The sequence below is a fragment of the Gopherus flavomarginatus genome, chromosome 12, assembly GCF_025201925.1.
Source record: "Gopherus flavomarginatus isolate rGopFla2 chromosome 12, rGopFla2.mat.asm, whole genome shotgun sequence".
NCBI classification, from domain to species: Eukaryota; Metazoa; Chordata; order Testudines; family Testudinidae; genus Gopherus; species Gopherus flavomarginatus.
The window spans coordinates 15,400,947-15,417,519 of NC_066628.1; the positions used below are offsets into that span (position 1 = coordinate 15,400,947).

The following is a 16,573-nucleotide window of genomic DNA, read 5'->3' on the forward strand; positions in this document are numbered from 1 at the left end:
AGTAGACAGCCCTGTGTCCCACACAGATGCCTGGTGCCAAACCTCCCCTCCGCCGCTCCCTCCTGCTGGATCCATCCTTTGATCTGCCAGAGTGTGAATCCCTGCCCTCTCCACCCCGCCCACACAGAGCACTGCTTTACTGCATTATATCAGAATTCGTGTTATATTGGGTCGCGTTATATTGGGGTAGAGGTGTACCTCCAAAGACCAGGCAGAAAAATCTGCCTCCATGTAAGGGTGGAGTGAGGGCAGCTGCAACAGCGGATGTTACTGCACCTGCTCAGTCTGGGTGAGCATGCTCAGTGCACAAACAGTAGGGAATTCTAGGAGGGAGCTTTTTGTGTTGTCACTGGCCATGCCGTGAACCAAAGTCAGGCCATGTATTACAGCAGATGCTTACAAGTTCACTGTCCAATAAATGACCTAGGCAAAGGTATTACTAACATTGCTAACACACAGGCACTCCTAAGAAGCAACAGACACTGGGTATGTGTGTGAACACACTCCAGGAGATTAGCCCAGGCACATTCTGACCTAACACCAGATAAGAGGGTTTGACAGAAGGGATGTTCGGCCTGAGACATCTGCAGCAAGGTACAAGGGGAGGTAACAAGCAGATGTCATGAAACACGTGAGGTGGGACGTAAGTTGTTTATCTCAGTCTATAAATGTTGGGGTACCTCAATTTAACCCTTTGTGTGGCCCAGGGGACAGCAGAAATTCCCATAGCTGACTGAGCTGCTCCTTGGCACTGGGCACTAGCGTGTTAGTGTATCTGTAACCACAGAACCAGGATGCTAGAACTCTGCCTTGAGGGCAATAAACCTGGCTGAGTGCCTTTGTCACCAAACCATGCCTGTGGTCTTTCTTGCTGGGTAGTACTATCGAGGTCTGCTGAACGTCTGTCTGCCCAGGCCTGGGACAGCATACGGAGAGAGCAGGCAATCATACCAACTGATAACAGTTTGCAGAGGGCTATGATGGCAAATAGCACAATTTCAGGGGTGGTAGAATTCCCACGAAACATCCCCACCTATGCTGCCCCAGGAGTTACTATTTTTAATGTCCAAACATTTATTTTGCTCAAAAATGGCTTTTTTATGGATATAAAATATTGGTTAAAAATTGGTCTCCACTCCACCTGGTACCAGTTAAAAATTCCACGATGGCACCACGGTTATGGCCATCTCCCTCCCTGGTTCTTCCACTTACATGGACAACAGTGACATGAGCTCTGGCTGGATTCTGCGTTGTATCCTTAGGGACATAAGAAACGAGCAGTAGCAACAAATATGATGATGTCACCCATGGTGTTTTGTTTGCATTAGACTGTCTGAATTTGATTACCAAACTTTATTATTTTACATAGAGAAACAATGAACAGGGGATATACCCAGGGATTTACTTTCATTGTTAGTGGATTTTGTGCCTTACACAATGTCAGCTCTATGTGGTTTCAGAAGCTGAACACACTCCTCACAGAGGGTGAACATTTAGCCAACACCCTGGAGAAAAATACCATTATACTGTGTGTATTAGTGCTGAACATGAGAGAGTGGCAGAGCTGTCAACATCCTCACTTTCCTGGAAGATGTGTTACATGCACACAGTGGGGGACCATAAAGACTGTCTCAGTAACTCCATGCAGATCATCTCCTTTTCTTTTTCACATTAGTGCTGAGATTCTCAATGGGAGTTTTCAACTTAATTTTAATGGGGGCTGATTGCTTAAATCACCCAGGCAGCTTTGAAAACCTCAGGCTAAGTTATTGTCTAAGAGTCTCTGCATGTTTTGGTGAAAGCCACATATTTACTGACTGTTTTGAACAAAGCTTCCCTGACCTCTCTGTTTCTCAGGCTGTAGATGAGGGGGTTTACCAGGGGAGTCAGGACCATGTAGCAAAGAGAGATCACTTTGTTTAGGTCTCTGAGTATACCATGTTTTGGTAGCAGGTACACAATCATTATGGATCCATAGAAAATTGTCACCACAATGAGGTGAGAGGAGCAGGTGGAAAAGGCCTTTTGTTTTCCGGTGGTGGAAGGGATTCTCAAGATGGTGGCGATGATGCACACATAGGATGTCAAGGTTAGTAGGAATGGAGGCAAGGTGAATATGGAGGCTATTATGAAAGCCAGCAATATGACCAGGTGAGTGTCACTGCAGGAGAGTTCCATCAGTGGGATGACATCACAATAGAAATGGTCAATTTCATTTGGGCCACAGAATATTAACTGTGATAGAAATAAGACAAAGATGGCAGTAGCCAAACAACCATTTAACCATGACCCAGCAGCCAACTGGAGGCAAACCCTGCTATTCATAAGAGTTGAATAGTGCAGGGGTTTACATATCGCTAAATATCGATCATAAGACATTGCTGCTAGGAGATAGCATTCTGCACATGCCAGAGAACCAAAGAAATACTGTTGTGTGAAGCAGCCACTGACTGAGATGGTTCTGTCCCCAGTCAGGAGACTGGCCAGCAACCTGGGCAGGATGGTTGAGGTGTAGCAGGTCTCCAGGCAGGACAAGTTGCCCAGGAAGAAGTACATGGGGGTTTGAAGGTGCTGGTCAGCCACAATGAACACCATTATGAGGGTGTTTCCAGCCACAGTTGCCATGTAGATCACTTGGAACATCAGGAAGAGAAGAATTTGCAGGTCAGGGAGACCCCCGAATCCCAGAATGATGAATTCTGTGATGGCCGTTTGGTTTCCCCAGTCTCTGTCTGCCATGGTTTGAGTCCAGGAACAATAACACGCTCTGTGCAATTGAACTGGAAGAACATAGAGTTAAAAGTTAGTCAAGTTTCATTTTAGTAAAGTTTCAATTACTTTCATAACTATTCAGAGACTCCCCTTTCGTCCAGATTACAGGCTGAAATTTTAAACCTAAATGTAGTGTTCAGAGCAAAGTGCCAGAAGTCTCAATCTGAGAACAGAACGTTTGTATCCATGTAGACCAGCCTCTGCCATGATCTGAGCAATCACTGCTATAACAGCCCATATCTCTGGTAGCCGAATACAGATATAATGGATAAGACCGTTTCTTTATCTATCATTATATCCCTTTAGTGACATCTTAGAGCTTAAAAATAATGCTTGAATCCTGTATTTAATTTCTGGCAATGACCAGAATCATGCTATGTCTTAGGAGTCAAAATCAAACAACTCAAATCTTGGACTGAGAATTTTCAATGCGGTCTAGAGTTCTTAGGCACCGACCTTCTGTTAGATTTATTTCCATTAATTCTAACAATATATTCTGGTATATGCAGCATTTCAATGCCCCCTAGGAAAAAGAACAATTTTCACTCCCGCACAAGAGATCAGTTTATGCCATAAATTATGAAGTGGTGTAAATTCTCCTTTAGTTCCTGTGATGGTGATGTAGGGAGGAAATGACAATCCCTTTTCTGTTTCCCGACATTAGCTATGTAGCAGTAATAAAATACAGCTCTTAGGACGGTGGGTCTTAGGAAGAGGCAGAACCAGGCTGATGTGCAACCCTAACTGGGGAATGAGCCTTCTCACTCCATAAAAAATGTGGGATGATAATAGAGGAGCAAGAAAGGCACTAAGGTTGTGGGGGGAAGATGCTTTCCCTGAACTCAGAGTCTAGAAACAATCTGTCATGTGTGATCCAGGCTAGTAACACTCGATCACCACTCACCACCCCACTGAAAAGTCATGGAAGATGGGAGACATTCCAGAATGGAAAAGGGCAAATATAATGCCCATCTATAAAAATGGAATTACAGACCAGTCAGCTTAACTTCTGTACCCAGCAAGATAATGGAGTAAATAATTAAGCAATACATTTGCAAACACCTAGAAGATAATGAGGTGATAAGTAACAGTCAGTATGGATTTGTCAAGAACCAATTGAGTCAAACCAACCTGATAGCTTTCTTTGACTGAGTAAAAAGCCTTGTTGATGGGGGGAAGTGGTAGATGTGGTATATCTTGACTTTAGTAAGGCTTTTGATAGTGTCTCGCATGACCTTCTCATAAACAAATAAGGGAAATACAACCTAGATGGAGCTACTATAAGGTGGGTACATAACTGATTGGAAAACTTTTCCCAGAGAGTTGTTATCAGTGGTTCACAGTCATGCTGGATGGGCATAATGAGTGGGCTCCTACAGGGATCGGTTCTGGGTCTGGTTCTGTTCAATATCTTCATCAATGATTTAGATAATGGCATAGAGAGTATGCTTATAAAGTTTACAGATGATACCAATCTGAGAGGGGTTGCGAGTGCTTTGGAGGATAGGATTAAAATTCCGAATGATCTGGACAAACTGAAGAAATGGTTTAAAGTAAATCAGATGAAATTCAATAAGGACAAATGCAAAGTATTCCACTAGGAAGGAACAATCTGCTACACACATACAAAATGGGAAATGACTGCCTAGGAAAGAGTACTGCAGAAAGGGATCTGGGAGTCATAGTGGATCACAAGCTAAATATGAGTCAGTGTAACATTGTTGCAAAAAAAAGCAAACCTCATTCTGGATGTATTAGCAAGAGTGTTGTAAGCAAGACACAAGAAGTAATCCTTCTGCTCTACTCTGCACTGATTAGGCCTCAATTGAAGTATTGTATCCAGTTCTGGGAACCACATTTCAGGAAAGATGTGGACAGATTGGAGAAAGTTTAGAGAAGAACAACAAAAATAATTAAAGGTCTAGAAAACATGACTTATGAAGGAAGATTGAAAAAATTGGGTTTGTTTAGTCTGGAGAAGAGAAGACTGAAAGGAGACATAACAGTTTTCAAGTATTTAAAAGGTTGTGACAAGGAGGAGGGAGAAAAATTGTTCTCCTTAACCTCTGAGGATGGGACAAGAAGCAATGGTCTTAAATTTCAGCAATTACGGTTTAGGTTTGACATCAGGAAAAACTTCCTAACAGTCAGAGTGGTTAAGCACTAGAATAAATTGCCACGAGAGGCTGTGGAATCTCCATCACTGGAGATTTTTAAGAGCAGATTGGACAAACACCTCTCAGGGATTGTTTAGTTTAGTGGTTCTTAACCTTTACTGCAGCCTGCACTCCTTTGGTTCTCAAAATATATTCTCGCACCTTTTATGACCAATCACTGAAGTAGGTCAATTCTTTCAACCTAGATGATTCATAACTATAGGATGAAAGAGAATTATATATTTATTTTAATTTTGCAGTAAAATTAAGAATACATTAAAAATTACACACTTTTTTTAAGTTTACAAGCTCAGTGACTCTTCTGCTGTTGCTTTTGTTCAATTATGTTCGAGAAACAACGAACTTTTTTTGAAATAGCCACACATGTCATCACTTGCATTTAGGCAGTTTCTGGCCTTTGTTTTTATGTGTAAGAGTGATGAAAGTCGCAAATGGCACAAGGATCTCCAGCTCTGTCTTCGCCAGTTGTGGAAACAGTGCTAGTTGAACACACAAGATATTCTCAAGCTTCATTGTCTCAATAATTTTACTACAATTAGCTTAAAATCTTGAAAATATTTTTTTTGTTTGTATATTACAGTAATCGTTAATAAATGTATAATGTTAATAAATACATATGTTTGATGAAACAAAGTAGTTGTACTTACGTGCCTGTGCTTAATTTGTGTTTTCGATAATTTACCTTCTAAAAAGATCTGGCATCCCCAGAAAGAGAAACATACCCTCAGGGGTGCGTGTACCCCAGGTTAAGAACCACTGGTCTAGCTAATACTTAGTCCTGCCCTGAGTGCAGGGAACTGGACTAGATGACCTCTCGAGACCCCTTCCAATTCTTTGATTCTATGATTGGGGCTCACACTAAGCCGGATCCTCAGCCGGTGTAAATCAAGGTAGCTTCATTTGTGTCAGTGGAGCAGATCCGCAACTGAGGACCTGTCGCAAGACATGGCTCTCACACTCCATCTCTGTGAAATGGTGCTATGAACGCTGACTGGCACTGTGGTGGGAAGGAGAGGCTAAAACTGCTAATATTCACCTGAAGAAGAGCTCTGTGTAGCTCAAAAGCGTCTCTCGTTCACCACCAAAAGTTGGTTCAATAAAAGACATTACTTCACCCACCATGTCCCTCTAATATTCATAAATCAAAGTCATGCCCCTGTTTAGAAGGTGGTATAGAAATGCAGTCAGGAAGACGGTGCTCACCTGTAACTACAAGACAACCCAAGCTTGAAGTGATGAGCTCTTGTTTCTCAGGGTTCAGCAGCCAGGACTCAGGATTCTCAGCTCAGGTTCTTGACGCTCCTCTTCCTGCAGAAACTGGGAGAAGGTAGAATGGGAAATTTTTGTTTTCCCTGCCCGTTACTCCATGAACAAGGGGAACATACAACTAGAATTACAAGGTGGATGTACAGGGGGGGCTGCCCCATTCCTGCCCTGAAGGAGATAAAAGCAGTCCTGGAGAGGGCTGCGCCTGGGTAAAAGTGATTAAGAACAGCTGGGGAAGCTGAGTGAGTCGCTGACCACAGCTGTGGCCAGCTCAATCAGGGCCTAGCTGGCCCTTATAAGAAGTCTGTGGGCCAGAAGCAAAACACCCACTCTCTCTAGCTTCTTTAGAGAGAAGGACCTGGCTGCCTGGGAGCTAAGAAGGGCACCTGTGGTGGAGCAGTGCTGGAGAAGGGCAGAGGGAGCTGGGGACTCCAGCCAGGTAAAACCCCAGGCTGCAGGCCTTGCTAAAAGGGCCAAACAGGTACTGCGGCTGCAGAGAGGCAGCCCAGAGATAGGCAAAAACAGCAGGTCCTATCCCCCTTACAGATGATGTGTGGTTTACAGTCTGCCCCAGTGAGTGGGGGCTACACAACGACTGGCAGTAGCCACTGAGGCAAGGTGGGGATAGAGGTTGGGGATTCCCTTGGGAGGGGAGACCAGAGTGTGGGGGCACTGCCAGGGGGAAGCACCCCAAGATAAAGGGGCACCGGGGTCCGAGAGGGACACGGGGGGCTAGCAGCAGGTGAGACACCAGCCTGCAGAGGGCGCTCTGGGCTGGAAGAGCTAAGTCCCAAGACAACCAGCAGGAGGCACTGTGCCAGTGGGTCATCGCCCCCCCGCCCCAAGTGGGCAACTTAAAATCTATAAAGTGAAATACTTGTTCACCCTAATTGTAATTAAACTGTTGAACTCACTGTGATGCTATCAGATCAAATGCTAGCTCATGCCAATGTCCCCCTGTTTCAGCAGGACTCTAACAGATACAAAGACGGAATCAGTCTTGCTCACTTGTGTGTTAATATTAATAAAATGGGTTCTAGAATTATAAAAAAGGGTTTAATGTTTGGACTTTGTTGAATGCTTGTCAGTTGCTGCCTGCATTTTCTGTTTCATATTGCAATTTAATATTTGACGGGTTGTAGTGAGCTCCTGTGAGTATGAATCACCATACAGGAGAGGGACGTTAATGAGTGCGAAGAGTTGCTCTTCCACAGACATGAAGCCTCTCCTGAAAAAGGAAACCCGCCAGTATCAGATAGGGTGACCAGATAGCAAGTGTGAAAAATCAGGACAGGAGATGGGGGGAGGGAGGTTAATAGACACCTGTATAAGATAAAGCCCCAAATATCAGGACTGTCCCTATAAAATGGGACATCTGGTCACCCTAATACCAGGTGGGCAATGGTTGGATATTGCAACTGTAATCTCCCTACAACTGGATTGAGAAACAATCAACAAAAGGACTAGAGACTTATTGTTCTGCTCTCCTCCCTATGAAGATGAGTCATGCAAATGGATTGAGTTTGCAGCTCAGAGCAGATGGCAGGAGGGGGATAAAAACCCCAAGCAAAAGGAACGAGGGATCTCTATGCTGATTGGACGCTTGGGGCAGAGTGTTTATAGATATTAGCAAGAGATCCCCAGCTGCTTAGCCTGGGTTAGTCCTAAAGGTCAAATACAGCTTGCTGCTGAGAAAAGCCTGTAATATCTTTCGAAACCTGAGACTGTGACTCATTCATGCGTCTGTTTTCTTGCTTTAACCTTGTAAATAACTCTCATTTCCTTTTCCTATTTAATAAAACTTCCTATACAGTAGTTCACTATAGGATTGGCTCCAAGCATCGTCTGTGGTGTGAGACTTAAAGTGCAATTGACCTGGGGGATGTCAGGAGTAACCTGAATATTGCTGTGATCCTTGGCATAATGGGCCATGTAACACAGATACGCTCACCTGGGTGGCAGGACAGAGCGGTGCAGCCAAGGAGACTTTCTTGGGGGACTCTCTCAAGGCTGTTAAAGTGCCTGAGGAGTTTGCACTCAGTGCAGTTGTTTGGTGAAATTTAAGTTTTGACCTGACAACCAATGAGGGGTTTGTGCCCTGGTTTGTAACAGTCTGTCCTGAGTTTGGCACTCACACTCTTTCATCCTCACTGAAAGCATCACTCTCACTGCCACAGCAAGTCATTGATATGAATGACTTTACTAGATTCCAGAAGAGACTGGTTGTTCCTGATAGCCATATAAATATCCAGAGTTATCATAATAATGGCAACAATAGAGATTGGCTTAAGCCTCAAACAATGAGGTTTAATAACCATTCCAAAACTAACTATTATAGACCAATATGACACATATGAGGGGAGATTATCCCAGAACTGCTATTGCAGTGTTCTTACATTTACCTCTGAAACATCTAGTACTGCCTGCTCTCAGAGAGCGATACTGGCCAGGATGGCCCTTGGGTCTGATCTAATCTGGCAATTCCTATATTACTACATTCTCCTAAAGTGATACAGAGAAACCCAAATTCCAGTTAGTTCCATAATCTGCTCTTTTGATATTTCAGCCTCTGACAGGCTGTTCCCTGAAAAAAAGTTGACCTGGTGCAGATTACTTCATAACACTTTTTGGTGAAGATGGATACAAAGAAATCATTTGAGAGAAGATTGTCAAACTGTCTATAGGATTGCGACATTAATTCTAATAGGATATTAGGACACTCAGTTCCTAGGTGGCTTCAAAATCTCAACCGTAGCACCTAAGCGATGTCTATATCTTGTTTATTCCCTGGGTTCAGCTGACTCATGGATTCTCTTGCAACCTGCCTGACTCAGATACAGTGAAACAGTTTGTCATTTACTTTTAACTAAAACCATTTATTTTTCAATTTCCCTCTCATCCTCCTAATTTCGTTCTTACACTTTACCTACTTAACAACCCAATTTAATGTTCCTTTTTATCAGCTTCACTTAGTTTTGATTTCCATTATTCTATTCCAGGCTTCACCCTACTTATCCTGAGCCAGATCCTCAGCTGAGGACCTTTCACAAGGCATATATCTCAATTTCCCCATTGTTAAATGGTGCTATTAACACCGACTGGCACTGGTTTGGGAAGGTGAGGCTAAAACTGCTAATATTCACAGAGACAATGTGAGTGAGGTAATATCTTTTATTGGATCAACTTCTGCTGGTGAGAGGGACAAGCTTTTGAGAGCTAGAGAACTTGTCTCTCTCTCTCCAACCGAAGTTGGTCCAGTAACAGATATCACCTCACCCACCTTGTCTCTCTCATATCCTGGGATCAACACGGTTACAACAACACTGCTAACAATATTCACAAAGCACATTCATGCCCCTGTTAGGAAGGTGGTGTAGAAACACAGTCAGGAAGAGGGTGCTCACCTGTAACCACAGGGCAGCTCAAGTTTTGAGTGATGACCTCTTATTTCTCAGGGTTTCGTGGCCAGGACTCGATTTCTTCCACTAAGGTAATTGGGTCTCATCATTCAGTAGAAACTGGACCTGCTCAGCAAATACACCTGCATATTCCTGAATGGACGAGCAGCTGCTTCGATCTGTCTTACAACATTGATGAGCTGGTGCATGTGATCTACCTTTGGAAAATGGGCCTCTCCTTCGATTTAATAAGTGTAAATGCTCTCTGATATTTGTACTCTTTCTTCAAGCTTTTCAGTATGGTCCCTCTTCAACCTTTCTCCCACTTGGTTCATTTTGTGCCTCCAAAGCTTTGTGGCTAACAATGCCCAGCGTGACTTGCAATTATACAACTCCCATTGTACATCATTTTTAGTGTAATAATCCTTTGAGGAAAATATTTTAGATCATTGTGTAGACATGGGGACTCACCCCTGCGGCACCTCCTAATGGTCTCTCAGGGAATTAGCTCTTTAACTAGCCAGGAGAGCCGTCCGCAGGCCGATGATTCACCTGTTCTCTGGCCCCCATGTCCCTCCCCAGATCCCGGTGCCCCTTTAACTGGGGTGCTGCCCCCTGGCAGTACCCCCACAGTTCTGGGTCTCCCCCTCCCAGGGGAACCCCCAACCCACTATCCCCACCTCACCTAAGTATCAGGCTACCGCCAGTCATCGTCTAGCGCCCATGCCCTGGAGCAGACTGCAGTATCAGCTACTCATCACTGGCAAGCTTGGGTTTGGACCTGCTGCCTTTGCCTGCCCCTAGGCTACCCCCTGCAACACCCAGTACCTGTTGGCCTTGTGCTAGCCCGCAGCCTGGGGCTTTCCATGCTGCCACCTAGTGGTCATTTTACAGTGTAATTTTCCCATTAGTAAAAAGAACAGGAGTACTTGTGGCACCTTAGAGACTAATAAATTATTTCAGCATAATCTTTTGTGGGCTACAACCCACTTCTTCAGAGGCATAGCTACTGAAATCTTGGTCACCTGTCAGTATTTCTGACACCCACCTCTCATTTCCTCTACTCTGCTGCCATCTAGTGTAGAGTTCCCAGAATGACAGCCTGTTGCTCTCCTTTCTTCTATGGATTCTTGCTATAGCTGACTCTTAACCGTATTTGACTCTCATGTCACCTGGAAGCCATTATTTAGTTTAACTAACAGCCCATAACTCACTCCATGGCATCTGCTCCTAACCACAGTTCATTACGCAGCACAGAGATCCTCTTCTCTTCAATGCTCTCTGCTTAACATTTATACACCATTATACAGCTTCACCTCTCTTCCCTCCACCTCCTCTGTTGGTCATTTGACAACATAATGTCTCCTTTCTTGCCCTTCCATTTTGGCTGGTGTTCCATTGGGTCAGTGTTGTCTGTTTAAATGGAAGGACCAGGGAAGGAAGTGTCTATAATCATGGTCACATCATGCAGTTTTTAACTGGGTATCAGGCGGAGTGGAGACAAAATTTTAACCAGTTTTTTTATATTGTTAAAGGTCATTAGTATGGTATGAAAAGTATAGGTGGTTGGAATATAGCCTCTCAAAGGATGCAGCATTTTGTGTAATGGAGTGACTGATTGACATTGTTCTGTGTTTGGCGAAAGGTGGGAGACCATTCAGGGGTCACAATGAAAAAGCTGACAATTTTGAGAAAGGTTTATTTCTAAATCTTGTCAATGCTCCGAAAATAAGATCCCGTAATTGCTGCACATGCTTTGCCATCTCCTCGAAACACTACCTATCTGAGTAATCACATCCAAAATGATTTAATTGTGACAATGCACAACGTTGTGCAACAAAAGATTTTGTCTTCACAAGATGGAAAAATGGTCTCATTAATTGCCGACCATACTACTGACTGTGGACACCATAAACAAATGTCTGCTGTGAAAGGGCAAGAAAGGAGACGTTATGTTGCCAAATGACCAACAGCGGAGGTGGAGGGAAGGGAGGTGAAGCTGTATAATGATGTATAAGTGTTGAGCAGAGAGCACTGAAGAGAAGAGGACCTTTGTGCTGCATAATGAACTGTGGCTAGTAGCAGATGTTATGGAGTGAGTTATGGGCTGTTAGTTATACTAAATAATGGCTACCAGGTGACATGACAGTCAAGAACGGGTAAGAGTCAGCGATAGCAAGAAGAAGCCATAAAGGAAAGTAGAGAGCAACAGGCTGTCATTCTACGAAATCTACACTAGATGGCAGCAGAGTAGAGGAAATGGGGCGGGGGGGTGTCAGAAATACTGACCAGTGAGCAATATTTCAGTAGGCAATACAATAATAGGAAAGTTATACTATAATATGGCCAGTAGGTGGCAGCATGTTGTAAGCGTGAGATATGGGCAGCTACTTTCAAAAATGCCCATTAGATGGCAGCATCTCTTGAATACTAAGGGGCAGTGCAAGTACATTATAACTGGCCATCACCTTGGACAGGCATCTCCCAAAAATGTAGGCTGGTGTTTGTCCATGATCTAAAATATTTTCCTCAAAGGATCATTACACTAAAAAATGATGTGTGATGGGAGTTGTATAATTGCAAGTCACACTTTGCATTGTTAGCTACAAAGCTTTGGAGACACAAAATGAACTAAGTGGGAAAAAGATGAAGTGGGACTATATTGAAAAGCATGAAGAAAGAATACAAATATGAGAGAGCATTTTCACTTATTAAATCAAAGAGGAATCCTATTTTCCAAAGGTAGATCACATGCACCAGCTCATTCCTTCAGGTAACTGCAGGTCTCTTTCTTAAGAAAGTCCTGTTTCTGCAGAATGATGGAAGACAAGAACCTCAGTGGAACCGGAATCCTGTCTACCAAACTCTGAAGAGCTCTGTGTAGTCCAAAACTTGTCTCTCACCAACAGAAATTGGTCCAATACAAGATATTAACCACCCACCTTGTCTCAAACCCTGCAAAATGTATTCATCAACTCAGGTATGAGCTGTCCTATGACTAGAGGTAAGCACTCAATTCCAAACTGCTGCTGCTTTGCATTTATATATCACCTTCCAAACGAGGGTATTAAAGTGCTTGATTAATTAAGCATTAGCAATATAAGATTCACTTTCTGTGACGAATGTGGGAAGTGTCTGTATTCGTTTTTATGATACATAATCTGTGTCAGGATGCTGGGCAAAGGTAGGTAGGACAAATGGTAGAAGCTGGAGATCCCAGAAATGAAGCCAGGGGTCAGAGTCAGTATCAGGGTCAAGAGTCAAGCCAAGGTTCAGAGATGGAGACAGAATCAGGAATTGGGCTGAGGTGTCATGGTTGGTGTCATGGTTCCAAGGGTCAATCGGGAGTCAGAATCCTAGTTGGAGCCAAGGGAATTATCGAGAGTCCAGGAAGAAAACAGCAGGCGTGGCAGAAAGCTAGGGATCTGTGTTTTTGCCTGGATACTTCTTCAGTTTTGTGATGTAGCAGACTCGCTTTCTGAGTCTAAAGCATGCCCTGTGCTTACTATCTTGTTCATGGCTTAGACTCGTACCTTTCCCAGTATTCTTAAAGAATTGCAGAAAAGATGATTTTATTGGTCCCCATTGCCCTTGTATCCTTGATATATATCACAATGAAAATTATTACTTTAAGGCTACTGAGTGTCTAAGAAGGTTAGTGAGCCATGCAGCATTATTGAGTCCGAGTGAGGGCACGCAGGAAGTTGTTCCCACTCTGTTCTTTCCTCTTTGGAACCCTCTGTATGTATTTGCCAAATGTGTCCCTAACTATAGCATATCAATATAATTGTGACATCTTGCCTATCATTCTTTATTTCATTATATAATTCTGTCTCTCTCTCAATGGGGGGTGATTTTCCCATAGCTGTATATTTTGATCTCTTTCAATCCCTTCTTTTCATTAAGATCGATTATTCACTTTTATACCCTACTTACATGGCGAATTTTGAGTTTTTTTCTTAGCCAGTTAGCTTAGTGCTGTCTTCACTATTACCTAGTCTGGAAGCTTCGAACTAAGAGTTAGCAGCAGCTGATGGAAATGCCAATATCTGTAGTACAGATATACAGTACTGAAGTCACCACCTGATATGCAATGCAGGTGTCTGTATATAGTCTAGTCAGATTTGTATCGTTGCTGACCAAAAGGTCTGGCATCCACGCTCAATAACTGGTCTGATGAACGCTCTGTATAGCATTACCACCATCTTCATGTCCACTCCCCAGGATGTTCCAGAGGGATTTGACTTTTGCACTTATCTAATATTTTCAGTATGGTCCCTCCAAGTGAGCTTGTTATCAAATGTCACACCTAAGAATTTGTAATTTCAGTACATTTATCTGTTGGTCTTATAGCTATAACTTCACATCTTTTTGGCTTTTCACTGTTAGGAGGATCTTTCCCTTAGTTTTGTCTATGAGAATTTGAAGCCCCACCTGTTTCTCCATTCTGGGCTTCTCTTCAGTGCATCATCATTCTTTTGGTCACGCTTTCAGGGTTTCTGCTTTTGATTCAGACGGCACAATCAGCAAACAACATGATCCTTATTCCTATACTCGTCTCCTCATGGTGATCCTTTATCATGATGTTAAAGAGGGTTGGCATAACTACACTGCCCTGTGGAGTTTCACTTGCAATTGACTGTACATTGGAAAAAGCTTTCCCTAATTGGACATGTACAGTTCTTTTGCCTAGGAAGTTCCTCATCCATCTGTACATTCTTCCTCTATTAACCATTTAGGCCACTTTATGAAGTAGTTTCTCTCTCTATAACACATCCTAGACTTTTTCTACGCTCCGGAAGATTAGTGTCATTAATTCTATGATTCTCATGCTTTTTTGTGCTTTTGTCTCTATCCTGACACTGTGGTCAATCACATTCCTACTTTACTGAAGCCCACTTTGTGTTTCATCTGTGAACCTAATTCATTGTAGGTGTGCTACTGATCTCTCTCTCACTATTCTTTCTATCGTTTTACCTAAGCCACACTAAAGTTTACATTTAAAATATCCACATCCTCCTCCCATCCCACCTCTTCATCTCATAATTAGCCTTAATGTTCTTTTCTCCTCCCTAATTTGTATCCTCTGATATTCATCACTACTGACTTTTTGAAACATGGTGGCCAGAATTTCTGCTTTTCTTTGTTAGAGCTTATTACTCCGTGCCCTGCAACTGGAAGGCTTGGTGTTACGTGACTCTTACTCTTTATTTCATTCATTTCCCTAGTTTTTTATATATGCTTTGCTGTATTGGTATTTTTATTTACTTTCCCATGTTATGGTGTCCACCTCTCTCTTTCTGCCATTTTATAACCCTTTGTGAAACTACCTTACTTTTTATATTTCCTTATGTTCATTATTTAAGGATTTTTTTTGCTGTTGTATATGCCTCATTCTTTTGCCTAATTACCATCTCATATTCCTTGTTCCATTATGGTACACTTTTCCTATCTTTAGGCAGTGTTGGTACCCTAAGAATAGCTAGGTTAGCTGTCTTTATGATTCCCTTATAAATATTACTGCAGAATTCCTCAATATCTTCACAGATACATTACTCATTCACATATTCCTCACTTCTCTTTCCAAAGATTTTTCCATTTTTCTTTAAGATTCCAAGTGGGGATATTATCCTCATTTTCAGTATTTCCTTTTCCTTGAGGTGTAATTAATGTCAGGAAGTGGACACCAGCCATTCCCTCCCCTCTGTGTATTTCACAGCTGTATTCACTCCCTATTGTCCCAGATCCAGAAAGGAGAAGCTTCCATCAGCAGAATTGAATCTGGTAGGTGGTTCATCATTTATTTCTTCAAAGATTTGCTCTAAATATTTTTTCTTACTTCCCCGCAATCTGTTGTGACTATTCAGATCACCACAGATAATGGATGGGCATGTGACACTTGCAATTAATTCTTTCGGATACATATCCTCTAGTTATCCTTCATACGCTATAAACATTATAAAGTCTTAGAGATGGTATCTCAATAGCATTATGCTCAAAATTCAGCTTTCTAATCTCTACTTGAAGGTAGTTCAGGCTCTCCTTAGTGAAGAGGTATGAACCCCCACCTTTTCCATTTCTCTATCATGTCTATATAGACTATATCCTGGGTTTTTATTGTCCAATTTTTCTATTGGCCAAGTCTTGGATGCATATTCTATCAGGCTTTGTTTTCATATCAAATATATTGGTCTTTAATTCCTGCCCATGTGCTATTAAGCTGTGGGCATTCCAGCTGAAAATAGTCACCCCTGTTTCTTAGCCTCAATAGTTGTTTCACTTAGGAAAGTATGAAGTTGTTCCACTGACAGGTGGCTAGCCTGCAGCTTTAATTCAAATTCTTATTTTCTGTTTTTTTCCTGTTTGAGAACCACAATTTATTACATCAACCTTTAATGCAATGAATCTCTTTTCACCCCAGTGTTACACATTACCTCCCATTAATTGCCATTCCCCACATCAGGTTCTTTTTTACGTATGTCCTAACAGCTTCTGCATAGAAGAGATTATTAGTAACGTGAGGTTTTTGCATTTCTCTTGCTTGCTTCCCTCCAGACAGCCTGCATATTCTGAGCTGTGTTTTCCTCCACAGTTACAACATTTTTGTTCTGTCCCTTCCTCACAATCATCGTAGGAATGGTCACTTCCACACTTAGTGCACTGTACTTTCCCATTGGAATTATTTGCTACATGACTAAATCTCTGGCAGCTGTAGAATCTCACGGAAGGAGGAATATAGGACATAGTCCAGAATATCTGATACCCTAAAGTTACTCTATCTGGTCACATCCCTCCCTTACAATGTGTCCAGCACAGCTGTCAAGCACTTGCTGTCACTTCCTCTTCTGCTAATTAGCCGCTTAGCATTTATCACTAACTATGCTTTCTTTCCTGACGTTTCATTGGGCACCCCAAATACTACCCTTGTAGTTTCTGTGAGGAATCTGGGTAGCTTGCAGC

The 16,573-nt window shown here is 42.6% G+C and overlaps 2 protein-coding genes across 2 annotated transcripts in view; one reads left to right on the top strand and one right to left on the bottom strand.

Annotated features, from left to right (window-relative positions):
• The window catches only part of LOC127032870 (translation initiation factor IF-2-like), a 322,179-nt gene that overhangs the window by 180,879 nt on the left and 124,727 nt on the right, over nt 1-16,573 (top strand). The window lies entirely within an intron of this gene.
• Nucleotides 1,774-2,825, bottom strand: LOC127032825 (olfactory receptor 6N1-like). Its single transcript, XM_050920433.1, has one exon. It carries the CDS (start codon nt 2,737-2,739, stop codon nt 1,774-1,776), a length of 966 nt encoding a protein of 321 aa, XP_050776390.1. The 5' UTR covers nt 2,740-2,825.